We start from the raw sequence: 20,292 nt of genomic DNA, 5'->3' as shown, positions 1-20,292 counted from the left end.
TTTACGGACCATGGTATTTCTGTTCTAAATTGGCCCGCCAACTCCCCTGACCTTAGCCCCATAGAAAATCTGTGGGGTATTGTGAAAAGGAAGATGCAGAATGCCAGACCCAAAACCGCAGAAGAGTTGAAGGCCACTATCAGAGCAACCTGGGCTCTCATAACACCTGAGCAGTGCCAGAAACTCATCGACTCCATGCCACGCCGCATTAACGCAGTAATTGAGGCAAAAGGAGCTCCAACCAAGTATTGAGTATTGTACATGCTCATATTTTTCATTTTCATACTTTTCAGTTGGCCAACATTTCTAAAAATCCCTTTTTTGTATTAGCCTTAAGTAATATTCTAATTTTGTGACACACGGAATTTTGGATTTTCATTTGTTGCCACTTCAAATCATCAAAATTAAATGAAATAAACATTTGAATGCATCAGTCTGTGTGCAATGAATAAATATAATGTACAAGTTACACCTTTTGAATGCAATTACTGAAATAAATCAAGTTTTTCAAAATATTCTAATTTACTGGCTTTTACCTGTATATTACAACTAGAGATGTCCGATAAATGCTTTAAAATGTAATATCGTAAAATATCGGTATTGTTTTTTTTTTACTATCGGTATCGGTTTTTTTTGTTTGTTTTTTTTGTTTTTTTTAAATTAAATCAACATAAAAAACAGAAGATACACTTGCAATTAGTGCACCAACCCAAAAAACCTTCCTCCCCCATTTACACTCATTCACACAAAAGGGTTGTTTCTTTCTGTTATTCATATTCTGGTTCCTACATTATATATCAATATATATCAATACAGTCTGCAAGGGATACAGTCCGTAAGCACACATGATTGTGCGTGCTGCTGGTCCACTAATAGTACTAACCTTTAACAGTTAATTTGACTAATTTTCATTAATTACTAGTTTCAATGTAACTGTTTTTATATTGTTTTACTTTCTTTTTTATTCAAGAAAATGTTTTTAATTTATTTATCTTATATTATTTTATAATTTTTTTTTTAAAAAGGGAACCTTTCCACAGAGTGTTTCCAGAGTACCTTATCTTCACCATACCTGGTTGTCCAAATTAGGCATAATAATGTGTTAATTCCACGACTGTATATATCGGTTGATATCGGTATCGGTAATTAAAGAGTTGAACAATATCGGAATATCGGATATCGGCAAAAAGCCATTATCGGACATCCCTATTAAAAATGTTACATATTGAACTACGTCTGAGAGAAGACTTATCTGTTAAAGAAAAGATGGTTGAAGTGGACAATTTATTCAGAAAAACATTTATAGTACTTTTGTATGGTAGAGATGCACCTTTTGGACGATGAGTAGACTACTGGAAAAGTGAAAAATAAATGATGTACAATGTACATTCAATGTTTGTTTTCTATTGTTTTAATTTTTTGAACAAAATACAGTTGTATTTATTTTTTCTCTTAAGTTTAAAATAGGGCGGCACGGTGCAACAGGGGTTAGTGCATGTGCCTCACAATACGAAGGTCCTGAGTAGTCCTGAGTTCAATCCCGGGCTCGGGATCTTTCTGTGTGGAGTTTGCATGTTCTCCCCGTGACTGCGTGGGTTCCCTCCGGGTACTCCGGCTTCCTCCCACCTCCAAAGACATGCACCTGGGGATAGGTTGATTGGCAACACTAAAATTGGCCCTAGTGTGTGAATGTGAGTGTGAATGTTGTCTGTCTATCTGTGTTGGCCCTGTGATGAGGGGGCGACTTGTCCAGGCTGTACCCCGCCTTCCGCCTGAAGCCCCAGCACCCCCCGCGATTGAAGCGGTAGAAAATGGATGGATGGAAGTTTAAAATAGTTTTAAAACCTATTATTAAACCTACGTATATTTGTTCCTTCTAAAAATAAAAAATAAAAAATAAAAATCGTATATCCACGACCACGACATAAAATGTGATATTATGCAAGTTATCATAAGTGACTTTGGTTCACTTGAACCATAAAGTGAGTTCAATCCTAAATAAAACCAACACTGCAAAATGATCATTATAACCATGTGCATTAAACTATATACAAACCCCGTTTCCATATGAGTTGGAAACTGTGTTACATGTAAATATAACTGGAATACAATGATTTGCAAATCATTTTCAACCCATATTCAGTTGAATGCACTACAAAGACAAGATATTTGATGTTCAAACTCATAAACTTTTTTTTTTTGCAAATAATAATTAACTTAGAATATCATGGCTGCAACACGTGCCAAAGTAGTTGGGAAAGGACATGTTCACCACTGTGTTACATGACCTTTCCTTTTAACAACACTCAGTAAACATTTGGGAACTGAGGAGACACATTTTTTAAGCTTCTCAGGTGGAATTCTTTCCCATTCTTGCTTGATGTACAGCTTAAGTTGTTCAACAGTCCGGGGGTCTCCGTTGTGGTATTTTAGGCTTCATAATGCGCCACACATTTTCAATGGGAGACAGGTCTGGACTACAGGCAGGCCAGTCTAGTACCCGCACTCTTTAACTATGAAGCCACGTTGATGTAACACGTGGCTTGGCATTGTCTTGCTGAAATAAGCATATGTTGCTCCAAAACCTGTATGTACCTTTCAGCATTAATGGCGCCTTCACAGATGTGTAAGTTACCCATGCCTTGGGCACTAATACACCCCCATACCATCACAGATGCTGGCTTTTCAACTTTGCGCCTATAACAATCCGGATGGTTCTTTTCCTCTTTGGTCCGGAGGACACGACGTCCACAGTTTCCAAAAACAATTTGAAATGTGGACTCGTCAGACCACAGAACACTTTTCCACTTTGTATCAGTCCATCTTAGATGAGCTCAGGCCCAGCGAAGCCGACGGCGTTTCTGGGTGTTGTTGATAAACGGTTTTCGCCTTGCATAGGAGAGTTTTAACTTGCACTTACAGATGTAGCGACCAACTGTAGTTACTGACAGTGGGTTTCTGAAGTGTTCCTGAGCCCATGTGGTGATATCCTTTACACACTGATGTCGCTTGTTGATGCAGTACAGCCTGAGGGATCGAAGGTCACGGGCTTAGCTGCTTACGTGCAGTGATTTCTCCAGATTCTCTGAACCCTTTGATGATATTACGGACCGTAGATGGTGAAATCCCTAAATTCCTTGCAATAGCTGGTTGAGAAAGGTTTTTCTTAAACTGTTCAATTTGCTCACGCATTTGTTGACAAAGTGGTGACCCTCGCCCCATCCTTATTTGTGAATGACTGAGCGTTTCATGGAATCTACTTTTATACCCAATCATGGCACCCACCTGTTCCCAATTTGCCTGTTCACCTGTGGGATGTTCCAAATAAGAGTTTGATGAGCATTCCTCAACTTCATCAGTATTTATTGCCACCTTTCCCAACTTCTTTGTCACGTGTTGCTGGCATCAAATTCTAAAGTTAATGATTATTTGCAAAAAAAAAAAAAAGTTTATCAGTTTGAACATCAAATATATTGTCTTTGTAGTGCATTCAATTGAATATGGGTTGAAAAGGATTTGCAAATCATTGTATTCCGTTTATATTTACATCTAACACAATTTCCCAACTCATATGGAAACGGGGTTTGTATTAAAAGAAAAAAATAAAGAAAAACATATTTTTCAAAACTGACTTGAAGGCAAAAATGTACTAATGTATTTAATAGTAAGCTAAAAACAACACAATAAGCTACAACAATCTGTTTGTCAGGCAGTAGGCTGGGGGCGGCGCTCTTATTTTACTTCTTTAAAAAACTACTGGTTTAAATATTTTTTGGACAGCTGACTGGAGTTGTTGAATCAAGTTGAACAATCTGAGTCTGCAGTGTTTGTGGTGAACCAGCCTGAGGACTTATTGGATCTGTATTGTCTAAGGTTTCAATGTAAATTTACAGTAAGTTACTGGCTAATTGCATTACTTTCACAGTAACATCTGCAGCAATTTACTGTGAAGTTAAATGATGTGAAATATCAGGGTACTGCAATTTGTTGTAAGGTTACAGTACATTTTGAACACAGTATTACACTGTGAAATGATACTGTTAAAAAACTGAAATCCTAGTCATTTTTTACACAAGTGTTTTAAAACACGATTTAGTCATAAAACAACCACATTGAAAATGTTTAATTTCTTTACAATCATTATACAGTACACAATAGAAAAGAAAGCTGACAATATGTTAAAAGGAGACACTATTAATGACCAACAATGTTGGCTTTCTAATTCTCTCTTTGACATCCATCATGTCCATAAATGTATTCATCACATAAAATAGGTATATATTTGTTGAGTGCAGAGTTGATGAATACTTTTCATTTAACAAAAGGAGCCTCACAAAAACCACAGTGCATGTTTCTTTTTGAGGCAGTTCATCATCCGTTTTTACTCTTTCAACTCCCTTGTAACCCAATACAACATTTGTAAACTGCATGTGTTTTACTTGTATGTGGGGTGGGGGGATATCACAGAAAGTGTGCACTAGCAGCAATTTTTTTTTACATCCAGTTTTGTGTATTAATAATTGTCAGCAATGCTTGCAGCATCTGAGCATCACATTGAAGCAAAGCTGCGAATCAGCATGTATACAGACGTCATTACTTGTTATTGCAACGTTGAATTTCTGTGCAAGTGATCCCTTCCAGACTATCATTATGTGCTGAAATGTACTTTTAAAAACTAATGGAATAATAAATTGGTCTCTGGATGGAATTATGTCAAGAAGATTCCCTTAATTCTATGAAATAAATCCAGCAGCTCACTGATGAATAATGATCATTAATCCGCTGGGAGTGAAAAGCTGCCCATCCTTGGGCTTCATTTCTGTGTGCTTGGACAACATCCGGTGGTGCAACATTTAACTATATGCTCTCTTCTCTCCTCCAGAGACAGCACAGATGGAGTTTCCGTGGCAACACAAGGAACAATCGATGGAGTGAGTACTATGGCGTGCAAATGGACACTCGGGAGGAATTTATTTTGCGTTGGCTTTCTCCAGCTGGTGCCGCTGGTGGCTGTGAGCATGTCTGACGGTAAGCACAAGAGCCAGTCAAGAGTGTTCCTGCAAAAACAAAGAGCAGGAATGGGAGGGTATACCTGGTGAGGTCCTCGATGTCCACCAGCATGGCATCCTGCTCGACATGCTGCTCGTCCCTCATCAGCAGAAGCTGCACCAACTCCTCATTTAGACCTGCGTGTGGACACTTATGTCATGAAACTGAATATGCAAACCCCGAGGCACTCACCAGTCGTGTAGGATGTTCATTCAGTTGTTAAATTGAGTAGAAAACCGACATGACGCAAAACTATACTCAGTTTAAATGGCAACTTTCTTGTTTTTACAAAAACAATAAACTTTGGTATATATAACAGTTTCATTCTTGGATCCAGCAGAGTGAAAGAAACTATGGAATCATGAAAAGCCACACAACAACGCAGCAGTATTACTTTGTTGCACCACCTCTGGCTTTTATAAGAGCTTGCAGTCTCTGAGGCATGGACTTAACGAGTGACAAACAGAACTCTTGCTCCACCTTTCTCTGATTGCTGATCAGTTCTGCAGGTTGGAGTCTTGTCATTCACCATTTTCTTCTATTTCCACCACACATTTGACATTGGATTGAGATGCGTACTTTTTGAGGGCCATGACATTGACCTCATGTAAAGTCTTCAGTTTTTGCTCTAAAGATGCATTATCATCTTGAAAATGATGTCATCATCCCCAAACCTCTTTTTGGCAAATGGAATAAGAAAAGTGTCCAACTTGTGCATGTATAGAAGATGTAATGATGTCCCCAGTGCCATGACCTGACATGCAGCCTCATATCATCAATGATTGCTAATGTTCTTCAGGCAGTCGTCTTTAGAAATCTCATTGGAAGTCCTTCCAACAAAAGTTCCAACATCTTTGCTCAGTGCAGATTTGTGATTCATCACTGATTATGACTTTAATGCAGTCATCCATAGTCCACCATTGCTTTTTCTCATCCCATTGGCTTTTGTTTAGCTTTTCAGTATTTAAACCTCATTTCCTTCAGGTGGTTTCTTACAGTTTATTACGCAGACATTGGCTTCAGTTTCTGCCTATTTGTTCTTCATTTGCTTTAAGTTTTCTGTCTTGGCGCGTTGATGTTTTCCTTGGTCTAGCAGTATGTTTGTATTTTTCAACCTTACCGTGTTGTTTGTACATGGTCTAGATCACAGGTGTCAAATTCAAGGCCCGGGGGCCAGTTCTGGCCCGCCACATAGTTTTATGTGGCCCGCCAAAGCCTGGAAGTAAAGTGCATCAATAAAGCACTTTGTCTTTTCTTAATAAATGTATTCGCTCTTTCAATTTTTTTTTTTTTTTTTTTTAAATTGCATGTGATACATACAATTGTCTTTTAAACTTGAGAACAATGTGGATATGCAAAAAAATATTGTATAAACATGGGGGTGTCCAAAGGCAGATTGTTGGATAAAACAATAATAGTAAAACTGTAAACAAAAACAAAAAAAGCAAAAATTGGTCATGGAATGCAAAAAACTCTAAACATTGAACACAACTCAGGTGTGTCCACACGTCTTCTACGAAGGGTTGCATACTGAAAAGTATGAAAGGGCCATTTTGATTTTGGATTTTGTAAAAAAAAAAAAAACACGCAAAAAAAGGACAACAATGATACTTTATTTAAAGATACAATTTAGGATCAGCTTTGTGTTTTAAGTGAAAGTATATTATTAGTTATTAGTATCAAAATGTCAGCTTTTTCTCAAGACATGTCTTTTTGCTCTTTTATTTCTTTTTACAGTTTGTATTTACCTGTGTATTAATAGCACACATTGTCACCTATAACACAAAGCTGACACTAAGCTTTGTCCTTAAATGTATGTATGCTTAGCATTTTTTACAAAATCAAAATATATCCACATACTTTGACATTTTATTATGCAGCCTTTGTTGGAAGAAGTAACATATTTTTTTAACATTTTTGAATGCCTTTCCCCCTCACTTATGATTTCAAAAGCAAGTGCGTTATCCATCAATTTGTATGTAAACAATGGAGATCCCTAGGGAATTGTGTAATAACATAATGAGGCGATTACATATTATAATTCATATATATTCTGTAATATCCCCCACTGTAACATGCGGCCCTTTGAGAGCAGCCAGAAATGCAATGTGGCCCTCAAAGAAAACCAAATGGACACCCCTGGTCCAGATGTTAGACACAGCTGACCGTCAACAATCAACATCTTTTGTAATATTGCATGATGATTTACCTTCTTAAAGAACCCACTCCTTTGTTTCAATTGACATCACTCGTGTAGGAGCCATGATTCATGTCAATCCACCTGCTGCAACAGCTCTCCAAGTTCTGAACACTCTTTTTGAACTGCAGACTAATGAACAGACTCAATCTGATGCAGGTACTAGCTTTGGAAATGAAAACATACAGGGTGATTCCATATATTTTTCATTCTGTTGATCTAAAAATTAAACTGTTACTACCACAATTTATACTCTTGATTTTCTTTAGAGTTTTTAAAGCCAGAACGTTGCCATTTGAAGTGACTATAGTTTTGTGTCATGGCTGTTTTAAATACAAAAACAAAGAACTGAATAAACATCCTCAAAGTTTGGTAGTTCCGTCATTTGTTGTAGCATGAAAGTTGTTCAACAAGAGGTTCCAATAATATGGCCCTCTCACATTAAAGCCTTTGCTAGTCTAGACCAGAGCCGTCCCATCGAGTCTTTGAGAATAAACTAATGAAGCCCGCCCGGAATATGACTTGAAACATATTTTACATGGACAGTCTACTTGCCATTGACAAATCAACTTACTCTGGATCTGCGAGTGCAAGTCATTTGTGATGACTTGGAGCTGCCCAAGACTCATCTCCCTCATGTCTCCTCGTCTCAGATTCCTCTTCATCAGGCCTTCGTTGATGTGAGGCATGTGGGGAAGCTGCGTGCACATCCAAAAACAAACAAGAATCATTCATACTGCATGAGCTAGTGCAGGGCTGTCAAACACACAAGATGAGTGTGCCAAGTGCGCTATGTGCAGCCCCAACACGTCCACGCTGCTCATTAGTCCTCGTATACAAAATGTTGCTCATCTAACCTGTCACATTTGTACCCAAATAAATGCTTTTGATCATCTGTACATTCTGTGTTGTACTGCTGACACATTTTCCGGGCGCACATAAATATGCTGAAATAATAAGTATCTCCTTCTAACTTCATGTGTGATTCATGAACTGAGCCAAAATTCGGAATAAACCACGGGAGTACCTGGGAGTCCACTTGAACAGCAGACTGGACTGGAAGGACAACTGCAAAGCTGTTTACAAGAAGGGCATGAGCAGACTCTTTTTCCTGAGGAAGCTTAGGACTTTTAATGTGTGCAGCAAGCTGTTGGAGATATTTTATCAGTCTGTTGTGGCCAGTGCCCTGTACTTTGCAGTGGTTGGTTGGGGGAGCAGCACCAGCAAAAGGGACTCAAACCGGATTGATAAACTGATCTGGAAAGCCGGCCAAACTTTTGGCACGGAGTTGGAGGCGTTTGTGTCAGTGAGGGACATGAGGACACTGGACAAACTGCTGGCCATCACGGACAATCCTGCCCACCCACTCCACCTGACAATTAAGGGACAGCGGAGCTCATACTCCAACAGGCTCCTTCAGCTTCCTTCCCGCACTGTGCGATTCAAGAACTCCTTCATTCCACACTCCATCCAGCTGTATAATCACTCGCCATACAGCAATAGATGACATCTGCCTATTACCTGACACCTGACATGTTAGCTACTTCTCTTTGTTTATAATGTCTATTTTCTATTTCCTGCTGGATCTACTCTGTATTTTATGCTACTGCTGTTACATATACTGTAATGTTGTACATGGTCATTGGTATATATTGTATATATGTTATAGACATAATATAATATATCTGTATATATATTATTCTGTACACATATTATGTATATATGTTATATTTTTTTATCGCTATATTATTCTATTTATACCTGCATTGTCCTTTCCATCCTTACACTTTCCATCATTGTAACTGAGCTACAGTGTTGAACAATTTCCCTTGTGGATCATTAAAGTTTGTCTAAGTCTAAGCCCTTTGTCACCGATTCTGTTCATAACTTTTATGGACATAATTTCTAGGCGCAGTCAAGGCGTTGAGGGTATCTGGTTTGGTGGCTGCACGATTAGGTCTCTGCTATTTGCAGATGATGTGGTCCTGATGGCTTCATCTGGCCAAGATCTTCAGCTCTCACTGGATCGGTTCGCAGCCGAGTGTGAAGCGACTGGGATGGGAATCAGCACCTCCAAGTCCGAGTCCATGGTTCTCGCCCGGGAAAGGGTGGAGTGCCATCTCCGGGTTGGGGAGGAGATCTTGCCCCAAGTGGAGGAGTTCAAGTACCTCGGAGTCTTGTTCACGAGTGAGGGAAGAGTGGATCGTGAGATCGACAGGCGGATCGGTGCGGCGTCTTCAGTAATGCGGACGCTGTATCGATCCGTTGTGGTGAAGAAGGAGCTGAGCCGGAAGGCAAAACTCTCGATTTACCGGTCGATCTACGTTCCCATCCTCACCTATGGTCATGAGCTTTGGGTCATGACCGAAAGGACAAGATCACGGGTACAAGCGGCCGAAATGAGTTTCCTCTGTCGGGTGGTGGGGCTCTCCCTTAGAAATAGGGTGAGAAGCTCTGTCATCCGGGAGGAGCTCAAAGTAAAGCCGCTGCTCCTCCACATCGAGAGAAGCCAGATGAGTTGGTTCGGGCATCTGGTCAGGATGCCACCCGAACGCCTCCCTAGGGAGGTGTTTAGGGCACGTCCGGCCGGTAGGAGGCCACGGAGAAGACCCAGGACACGTTGGGAAGACTATCTCTCCCGGCTGGCCTGGGAACGCCTCGGGATCCCCCGGGAGGAGCTGGACGAAGTGGCTGGGGAGAGGGAAGTCTGGGCTTCCCTGCTTAGGCTGCTGCCCCCGCGACCCGACCTCGGATAAGTGGAAGAAGATGGATGGATGGATGGATGGATGGATAAGTCTAAGTCTAAGTTAGTACATCAATTGAGGAAAATGAGTGGGAGCATTTTCCTCCGGCTTCCTCCCACCTCCAAAGACATGCACCTGGGGATAGGTTGATTGGCAACACTAAATTGGCTCTAGTGTGTGAATGTGAGTGTGAATGTTGTCTGTCTATCTGTGTTGGCCCTGCGATAAGGTGGCGACTTGTCCAGGGTGTACCCCGCCTACTGCCTGAATGCAGCTGAAATAGGCTCCAGCGACCCCAAAAGAGACAAGCGGTAGAAAATGGATGGATGGATGGATGGATGGATGATGAACATGATCACATAATTTATTCAAAAAGTATAAATAACAACAAATGAAGATAGTATACTATTAACCGCAAGATGTAACTGTCAAAAAAACATTATGATTTGTCCTTTTTTTTTTAGAATGTGCATGGTCTATTTTCAAACAAATATGAAGTTGTCTTTATTTTTAAGGTATTATGCCATGATTTTACCAGTCTGGCTCACTTGGGAATATACAAACCCCGTTTCCATATGAGTTGGGAAATTGTGTTAGATGTAAATATAAACGGAATACAATGATTTGAAAATCCCTTTCAACCCATATTCAGTTGAATGCACTACAAAGACAAGATATTTGAGGTTGAAACTCATAAACTTTTTTTTTTTTGCAAATAATAATTTACTTAGAATATCATGGCTGCAACACGTGCCAAAGTAGTTGGGAAAGGGCATGTTCACCACTGTGTTACATGGCCTTTCCTTTTAACAACACTCCGTAAACGTTTGGGAACTGAGGAGACACATTTTTTAAGCTTCTCAGGTGGAATTCTTTCCCATTCTTGCTTGATGTACAGCTTAAGTTGTTCAACAGTCCGGGGGTCTCCGTTGTGGTATTTTAGGCTTCATAATGCGCCACACATTTTCAATGGGAGACAGGTCTGGACTACAGGCAGGCCAGTCTAGTACCCGCACGCTTTTACTATGAAGCCACGTTGATGTAACACGTGGCTTGGCATTGTCTTGCTGAAATAAGCAGGGGCGTCCATGGTAACGTTGCTTGGATGGAAACATATGTTGCTCCAAAACCTGTATGTACCTTTCAGCATTAATGGCGCCTTGACAGATGTGTAAGTTACCCATATCTTGGGCACTAATACACCCCCATACCATCACAGATGCTGGCTTTTCAACTTTGCGCCTATAACAATCCGGATGGTTCTTTTCCTCTTTGGTCCGGAGGACACGACGTCCACAGTTTCCAAAAACAATTTGAAATGTGGACTCATCAGACCACAAAACACTTTTCCACTTTGTATCAGTCCATCTTAGGTGAGCTCAGGCCCAGCGAAGCCGACGGCGTTTTTGGGTGTTGTTGATAAATGGTTTTCACCTTGCATAGGAGAGTTTTAACTTGCACTTACAGATGTAGCGATCAACTGTAGTTACTGACAGTGGGTTTCTGAAGTGTTCCTGAGCCCATGTGGTGATATCCTTTACACACTGATGTCACTTGTTGATGCAGTACAGCCTGAGGGATTGAAGGTCACGGGCTTAGCTGCTTACGTGCAGTGATTTCTCCAGATTCTCTGAACCTTTGATGATATTACGGACCGTAGAGGGTGAAATCCCTAAATTTCTTGCAATAGCTGGTTGAGAAAGGTTTTTCTTAAACTGTTCAACAATTTGCTCACACATTTGTTGACAAAGTGGTGATTCTCGCCCCATCCTTGTTTGTGAATGACTGAGCATTTCATGGAATCTACTTTTATACCCAATCATGGCACCCACCTGTTCCCAATTTGCCTGTTCACCTGTGGGATGTTCCAAATAAGTGTTTGATGAGCATTCCTCAACTTTATCAGTATTTATTGCCACCTTTCCCAACTTCTTTGTCACGCGTTGCTGGCATCAAATTCTAAAGTTAATGATTTTTTGCAGAAAAAAAAAAAAGTCTATCAGTTTGAACATCAAATATGTTGTCTTTGTAGCATATTCAACTGAATATGGGTTGAAAATGATTTGCAAATCATTGTATTCCGTTTATATTTACATCTAACACAATTTCCCAACTCATATGGAAACAGGGTTTGTATTTTTTTCATGTGTCCCCTGATCAAAAGCCTTTCAAAAGGGTAAAAAAAACATAACGTTTGTTATTTTTGTTTAGGACTGAAGTTTAAGAAATTACAGCAAAGAAATATGAAAAACAACTTAAGGACTTGCATCTCCTGTTTGGCTATGGAGATAATTTAAACCAAGTGTTTTTAAAAATGTCTGCAACAGAACATGAATCTTGTGCTTGCCAGCATTATTGGGTGGTGAATAATAATTGACTGACAATGTTTTGGCTCTTAATGTGAGACATGCTGATGTTCTGTCTTTCCTACTTGTAAGATTTAGGGCCACTGACCACATTCAAAGAATAGAAAATCCAATCCTGACTGACCAAATCTGCCACTGGTGAGCGTCTGTGCAGCTGGATTTGTCTTTCCACCTCCACCTGCATCCTGGCCATGGGCCTCGCCAGAGCCAGCGCCACCCGGGCCTCCTCCTGGAGCTTTCGCTGCACCCGCCAGAACCCGCCGCAGTCATCTAACGGATCCGAGTCCTCCTCCGCCGTGTCCCGATCCGATAACGACGAGCTCTGCTTGCTCTGAAGAGGAAGACAACGTGAGGATTACACACTGTGAGGTAGGGATGGGCACCGAATTTGGTACTTTTATAGGTACCGACCACAGTTTGTCTGTACTACTGAGTACCGATTCACGTAAAATCAATTTGGATAAATGTGTTGCACATGTCCGGTTGCAGACTGCGCACTGGCTCAAGCGCTCAAATGTCCAGTCCCGCGTCACTTTTCAAAATGCGCTAGCTGGATGCTAATTTGATTTGCCATGTACATAGTAACAATTAGAAATAGCGATTATACATGGCGATTATAAAACCTCCGAATTTGGTGATGAAAACTACAACTAAGATTTACGTTACTATCAAATAGCAGGTTAGTAATAAATAAATACTTACAGCTTAAACACTTTGTAGAACTCTACAAAAGACACGACTGGTACATTCAACTTAATGGCAAAGACTACAATGGCACCGTAGTCCAGTGGTCCGTATTGCCCGGAGTGGTACACTTTTCCACCACTTGTGGCAGTGGTGACTGTCTAAAAAAACCAGACAAATTCTGGAGCTAAAATCATTAAGTTGCCTGAGCGCAAAAATGATGACTAAAGTGGTGGAGCTGTATTTTCATTTGCACTTTATTTCTAGTGACAGTTTAGTTAAAGGCATATTTATTAAATACATTTATTTATTTTAGCGAAACAAATGTATGTGCACTTATTTTTCGTCAGTGCTTTCTTATGCAGTATACTTGGTTTTTTACTTTTTCTAATGACCTAAACCGAAGATTTTAGTGTTGAAAAAAACCCATAGAGTGATTAACACATGGTTTCATATCATTTGACAAGGTTGTAAACTAAGTAGTGTAGATATACTTATTGAGTATGATTAGGATTAAGAGGAAGATTATTTATTCAATGTTAATATGTGAGTGGGCCCTAGGACCTTCTGTAGTGGAAAAGTTGGGCCCCGAGGTTAAAGAGGTTAAGAACCCCTGCCGTAAACTATACACGGCGGTCATCTAATGTCTTCAAATTGCAACTCCATGCAAAGTCGACTATATAGTACAGTGCAGTACTTGCAAATGAGACGTAAGAAGACGAAGAAAACAAGATAATAACAGTGATAAATGTTAAATGAAAATAATTGAGATTCTTTAAAAACAATTAACACTTATTTACACATTTAAACACACAAAAGTACTGAAAATTGGTACCGTTGAGGATCAATAATAATAATAATAATAATAATAATACATTTTATTTATAAGGTGCCTTTCTGGGCACTCAAGGACACCGTACAAAATCACAACAATAAAATCAAATTGGATAAAAAACAACAACAACAACAACAAAGAGAAAAGAAAAGATGATAAAATAAATAAGCAGTCAGGAATAGGTGTGTTTTGAGTCTTGATTTGAAGAGGGATATTGAATCTAAGTTGCGAATATCGACTCAATCAATATTGATTTCTTGGAACTGGGAATTGGTACTATATCGATTCAAAAGGTCCCCGTCCTTAATGAAGTGACAAGCTGGACACTTCATTGAGCACACTGTCACAAAACATGCATTTAACAAGGTTGATGCAGTGCACTTATAGAAACCACAATAAACAACATGTCCAGACTCTCAATTGAAACTCAGCATGACTATCCTAGCAGAGATGAAAGTGTTTCATTATGGGTGTGCTGCCGGCCTACCACAGGTGACAATGGTGTATCCAGACTGGTTTCGGTCCTGCTGTCCTCCGCATCACTGTCTTTGTCGCTGCTGCTGTCGTTGACAAAACACACCTGCAGGTTTTGCAAGCTGAGAGAAAAAAGACAGAATGGTGATGCAAGTGTGAGACACTTGATAAAAAGCAGCAGTAGTTGTAAGGTTTAGTACTGCTGTCATGCACCTCATCCGAAGGGTGGAGAACAAGGGTTTACAGAGTGAAAGGCAACAGAGGACAGCTTGAGTAAGATAAAGACAAAACATGTGTTGTCTACCTGCTAGCAAACTAACTTGGGTTGAAGTTGAAATGGTCACGACATACAAGTACTTGGTGATTGTTATTGATGACATCTTGTCCTTTAAATTGCACATAAGAAAACTTGTGACTGGGGTTTTTCCTTACAAGTTAAGAAACGCTTGATCTTGACCTCTTTCATGCCTTTGCTAGATTATGGAGACTTACTTTTTATGAAAAAACTGTATATCGCTGTACCTTACGCTTTACTACTTCTTGTGGCAACCTAGTCCACCATTGCACTTTGGATGCAACAGCGAACGGTCCATCCTTGTCAGTATGCACATTTTCTCGATGGATGTTTTTTTTTTTCTATGAATAAATCACTTCTTGGTCTGGTTCCTACCTATATTTATGTTCTTATACGTGTAGAGAGTCCAGTGGCAACAGTTTTAGGTCACAGGACATCCTTGGCATGTTGGTTGCTAGAGCCAACACAAACCTTGGTAAAAGCCTTCAAATATACTGCTCCGTGGTCAGGGAATGGATTTCTGATCTGATGAGGCTACCAGCAGTCATCACTTTGGGGGAATTTTAGTCCATTTTAAAAGGACCAAAAAACTGGTCCTATTTACAGACATCCGATAATATCGGACTGCCGATATTATCGGCCGATAAATGCTTTAAAATGTAATTTCGGAAATGATCTGTATCGGTTTCAAAAAGTACAATTTATGATTAAAACACCGCTGTACGGAGTGGTACACGGACGTAGGGAGAAGTACAGAGCGCCAATAAACCTTAAAGGCACTGCCTTTGCGTGCCAGCCCAATCACAAAATATCTACGGCTTTTCACACACACAAGTGAATGCAAGGCATCCTTGGTCAACTACCATACAGGTCACACTGAGGGTGGCCGTATAAACAACTTTAACACTGTTACAAATATGCGCCACACTGTGAACCCACACCAAACAAGAATGACAAACACATTTCGGGAGAACATCCGCACCGTAACACAACATAAACACAACAGAACAAATACCCAGAACCCCTTGGAGCACTAACTCTTCCCCCGCTAGCCCCCGCTATCCCTTATGTTCTTACTGAAACATTCAATTTTTTCCTATTGTGTGTTTGTTAATGTTGTAAGTCATTTGTATTTTTTTTTTATTATAGTGCTGTTATTGTTGTATGTATTATGAAACCTGTTTTGCTGCCCTCTTGGCCAGGGCACTCTTGTAAAAGAGATTTTTAATCTCATTTAGCTGGTTAAATAAAGGAAAATTAAAGTGAATGAAGGATAAACACAAACACAGACCAGAAGTTAAAGTAAATTGAATCTTCTTCATGTAACATAATGAGTGGTCCATGTTCTTGTCAGCCAGTACAGGAGATGCTGAGATCAAACATGTCAGCAATCAGACGCAAAAATATTGGCGCTAGCCTTCAAAGGGCCGCATTGATCAAACCCTGTGTGTCACATCACACGCTCCAGTCCAAAACCCACCGAGAGGATGAATCGTTTTTGCTGCAGCTGGTGAAGATGACTGGCTCGTCGTCATAGAAACTGCCGAGGGCAAGTTTCTGCCTGATGGACTCTCTCTCATTCCTCTGGGCCTGTTGGAGAAAACACAAGAATACAATCAAAGGTATAAAAAGTATATGGGATGATTTGGTCCATTTTATGTTCAAGTTCTTTGTCAGCTCTTAGTTCAATGTCGTTTTTGGTTTTGGTTTTGCTCCAGTTTCAATTGTTAATGCCGGTTCTCTTCATGCACAACTTGCAAGTCTTGTCTGTGTTGCACACCATCATAGAAATAAACCCCGATTGTGATTCACATAACTTGTATTAATACAATATTAAAAGTCTGCTTTCATCTTGGCAGCCAGACTGTGTAAAATTAATCATGTGTTGTTCAATTCAGTTTAAATAGCACATTTAAAAACAACCCGAGTTGACCAAAGTGTTGTACAGATTTAACAGAAATACAAATAGTGCAAAACAGTAAATAGCAATTGTATCTTTCAAACAAGTGTGAAAAATACATGGCTTGGTTGCGGACATTTTCCTTAAGTTAGAGTCATTCATTTTAAATCAAATATTTCCATAGCTAGAGCATAAAAAACATGCTTACGGCCTTCTAAATACATTTTTAAACATTATGAGAGGAGCCGAGACATGAAATAACACCCTTTAGTCACTTTTACAGTCTTTTAATCCAATATACTAATTCTGCCTCAGTGGTCACAATACTGACCAGCACTGATCGGTTGGATCTCCTCTAGCGACCAATACTACTGTAGTGTTGATATTCATTGTCTTTTTTCAGCCATTATATGCTTGAAAATGCTTAATTTAGGACCAAAAGCATTTAGAATTAACCTGACTCTCGGTAGATCCTTGTAGTTCGCGAGCTCAGCGAACTACAAGGATCTACCGAGAGTCAGGTAAATTTAGAATGTGTTTAAAAAAAAAAAAAAAAAGAATATCCCCCAAAAAATCTCTGAAGCCACAATATTTAATTACGTGATGTGGAGAAGAACGACTGGAGAATAAATATACAAAAACATACAAAAATAGGGAATAGAAAACCAAGATATCCTTCCTAACTGGATTTGAACACCAGAAAATAAATGTGTTATATTGCCATATCAACTCATTAACTAATTATAAAGAGCACAGAAGAGATAAAGGTAAAATAAAATAAAAATAGAAGGTGTGTGCCTGGCAGCATCTTATTCTATACCCAAAAGAGCAGTAACATATATTAGTTAAGTAAGAAAAGAGTATACATTTAATGCAACGGCATAATGATGGATTAGATTTAAATAGCGCTTCACAGACAGAAGTGAGAGCCCATCATTCATTCTCCCCACACTCACATGTGCATGGTGGTAAGCTACATTTGTGGCCACAGCCATACTTGTTGTAACTTTTGCGTTATATAGTTCATGTGTGATGATCATTTGATTTATTGCTGATAAATTGATCTATTATTATTTACAGCTAAAAAGAGTTAAAAGGGAATTGATTTGATTTACACGTGTTTGATATTGATTATTTGAGAAACACTGACACTGAATTGAGTTGTTTCTACTCAATAGCCTAACAAAGGTTTAACTAAAAGACTGCATGTTCCACAATGCATTGCGGCAAAACCGGATGTTAGAAAAGACCGGGAGCAGGTGCATTGTGGTTGTTGAGATTGAGGATTACGAGCCCACGGGTGATGAATGAATGACAGATAACAAGATATAGAGATCGTTTTGTATGCCAATTTTTTCTTATATAAAGTACAACTTTATTACACATTTTCGACGTCCTGTCCAATACTTTGATCGTAGTTAATCTACATTTTTTGGTGCCGAAAAACCCGGAAAAAGATGAGCGAGGGAGAAGCAAAAGCCGCTGCTCAGATGACAGAAGAGGAACGTAGGACCGAAATGGAAAGAATGAGAAGAAAACGGGGTGCAATCAGAGGTACTACGACACGTCTTTTGAAGCAGATAGACGGAGAAATGACCAAGCCAGATCCGGACATTGATCATTTGAGTACTTTATTGGACATGTTGTCCGCGAAGGAGGACAGTCTATTTGAGTTGGACAATGGAATTGAACTGCTCACGGCGTTGGATGACTTGGAACACGAGATCGAAAATACGGAGGACTACAAACAACGTGTCATCTCGTACAAGAGCCGCGCGCAGCGCATGGTGAAGAAAAAAAGAGGATGAAAAACAGCAGCAACAAGCATCACCGCAGCAGAGGGTGAGCGACGCTAACTCCGCCAACTCATTAGCATACAGACAATCTGTAAAGCTACCGAAATTGATTATTGATAAATACAATGGCGATGTCAGTAGATGGCAGGAGTTTTGGAGCCAGTATTGGACAGCTATTCACACGAATGATGCATTGTGCAAACGTGAGAATAAGTTTACCTACCTGAAAACGTACCTAACAGGAACAGCTGCAAAGGCAGTAGCAGGACTTATGCTCACAGATGCTAATTATGACAGTGCTATCACATTATTGAAAAGCAGATTTGGAAGGAAAGATCTGGTGATCAGTGCTCACATGTCAAGGCTGCTGAATCTAACTCCTGTGAAGAAATCCTCTGATGTGCATGCATTAAGGCAGCTATATGATGAATGTGAAATTCAAATTAGGAGCTTGGAGTCACTGGGTGTAGTGTCAGACACTTATGGAAGCCTACTATGCCCAATTTTAATGAAGATGATTCCAGATGACATAGCTCTTGAATATAGCCGTCAGAGGGGAGATGATGATGAATGGAAGGTTGATGAAATAGTCAAATTCCTACAGAAGGAGGTTCAGAGCAGGGAAAGAGCACTGCAAATGACAACGTCATACACCCAGAAAGAACACAAACCAGAAAGTAAGCCATGGAAGCAGTTATGCTCATCCAATGGCACAAAAATGAACAGACCCAGCATGCAATCTGCTGCTGCACTGCATACAGTCAGCCAGAAGACACATAACTGTATATTCTGTGACAGTGCAGAACACAAATCTGAGCATTGCCCTACTAACAGCATTCCTGAACGCAAAGAAAAGATCAAGAAAATGGGAAGATGTTTCGTGTGTCTGGGACAGAAACACATTGCAAAAACATGCAAAGTGAAGGATGCATCATGTGAAAAATGTGGAAGGAGGCATCACATTGCTGTGTGCACCGGTGAGAAAAGTGAGGTGCAGCCCCCCAATGTTAAAGAAGTGGCTGTTGTTTCCTCAGTCATTCCTCACTCAGCGAAGATTAAACAAGATGGACAGAACACTGTGCTGCTACAAACCGCTAAGGCATGGGTAGGAGGCCCATTAGGCAGAAAAATGGCTCGCTGTTTACTCGATGGAGGGAGTCAGAGAAGCTTCATCCATGAAAACCTTGTGAAGAGCCTGAACTTACCAGTAATAAGACAAGAGACACTCACTCTTCACACGTTTGGCTCCTCTGTACCCACAATGTCACAATGCAACACAGTGAAAGTCATATTGGAGAATGTCTGGGACAACCAGCAAAGAATTGAAATTGAGGCCTTAGAAACACCTCAGGTGTGCTCAGCTGTGATGAAAGTTCCCGGTGACCAGATTCAACATGAGCTTAAGAAAAAGGGACTACAACTAGCAGACTTCCAAGATAATGATGATGATCCTGAGCTATCTGTCCTGATAGGAGCAGACTACTATTGGCAAATTGTCTCAGGAAGAGTGAAGCGACTGACAGAGACATTAGTTGCACTGGAGAGCACATTTGGATGGTCTGTGCAGGGACCAGTGTGCATGTCAAGTGTCGCTGAGGCAACCTGCATGTTCATTCCACTTGAAGAGGACACACTTGTCTCCAAGCAACTAAGTGCATTCTGGGAAATTGAGTCTCTGGGCATCACAAGTGAAAACACACAGAACCCAGCAGAAGAAATGGCTATGCAGATGTTTGAGAGAACAACAACTTTCAAAGATGGACGATATCACGTGGAGTTGCCATGGAAACCAGAAAAGGCAGCGCTCCAAGACAACTACAGAGTTGCTAAAAAACGATTTGAAGGTCTGAAGAAAAGACTGAAGAAGGATGTTACATTCTACAGCAGATATAATGAAGTAGTGGAGGACTATTTACAGCAGAACATTGCAGAGGATGTGCCAAAAGACAACG

At 40.1% G+C, this 20,292-nt stretch overlaps 1 protein-coding gene across 3 annotated transcripts in view; it reads right to left on the bottom strand.

The window, feature by feature from the left end:
- Window positions 1-4,107: 4,107 nt before the first annotated feature.
- The window catches only part of LOC133575314 (schwannomin-interacting protein 1), a 32,231-nt gene continuing 16,046 nt past the window's right edge, over window positions 4,108-20,292 (bottom strand). For all 3 annotated transcript variants that reach the window (XM_061927961.2, XM_061927962.2, XM_061927963.2), the window contains 6 exons: window positions 16,125-16,234; window positions 14,363-14,471; window positions 12,481-12,687; window positions 7,821-7,944; window positions 5,093-5,186; window positions 4,108-5,022 (listed from right to left, as the gene is read on the bottom strand). In XM_061927961.2, coding sequence (XP_061783945.1) covers window positions 4,971-5,022; window positions 5,093-5,186; window positions 7,821-7,944; window positions 12,481-12,687; window positions 14,363-14,471; window positions 16,125-16,234 — 696 coding nt within the window. In that variant the 3' untranslated portion in view covers window positions 4,108-4,970. The remainder of the gene's footprint in view (window positions 5,023-5,092; window positions 5,187-7,820; window positions 7,945-12,480; window positions 12,688-14,362; window positions 14,472-16,124; window positions 16,235-20,292) is intronic.

Source organism: Nerophis lumbriciformis, linkage group LG35 (assembly GCF_033978685.3).
Source record: "Nerophis lumbriciformis linkage group LG35, RoL_Nlum_v2.1, whole genome shotgun sequence".
Classification (NCBI taxonomy): domain Eukaryota; kingdom Metazoa; phylum Chordata; class Actinopteri; order Syngnathiformes; family Syngnathidae; genus Nerophis; species Nerophis lumbriciformis.
Note: the sequence above shows the minus strand (reverse complement) of the source record. Positions and strands in the feature narration are given on the sequence as shown.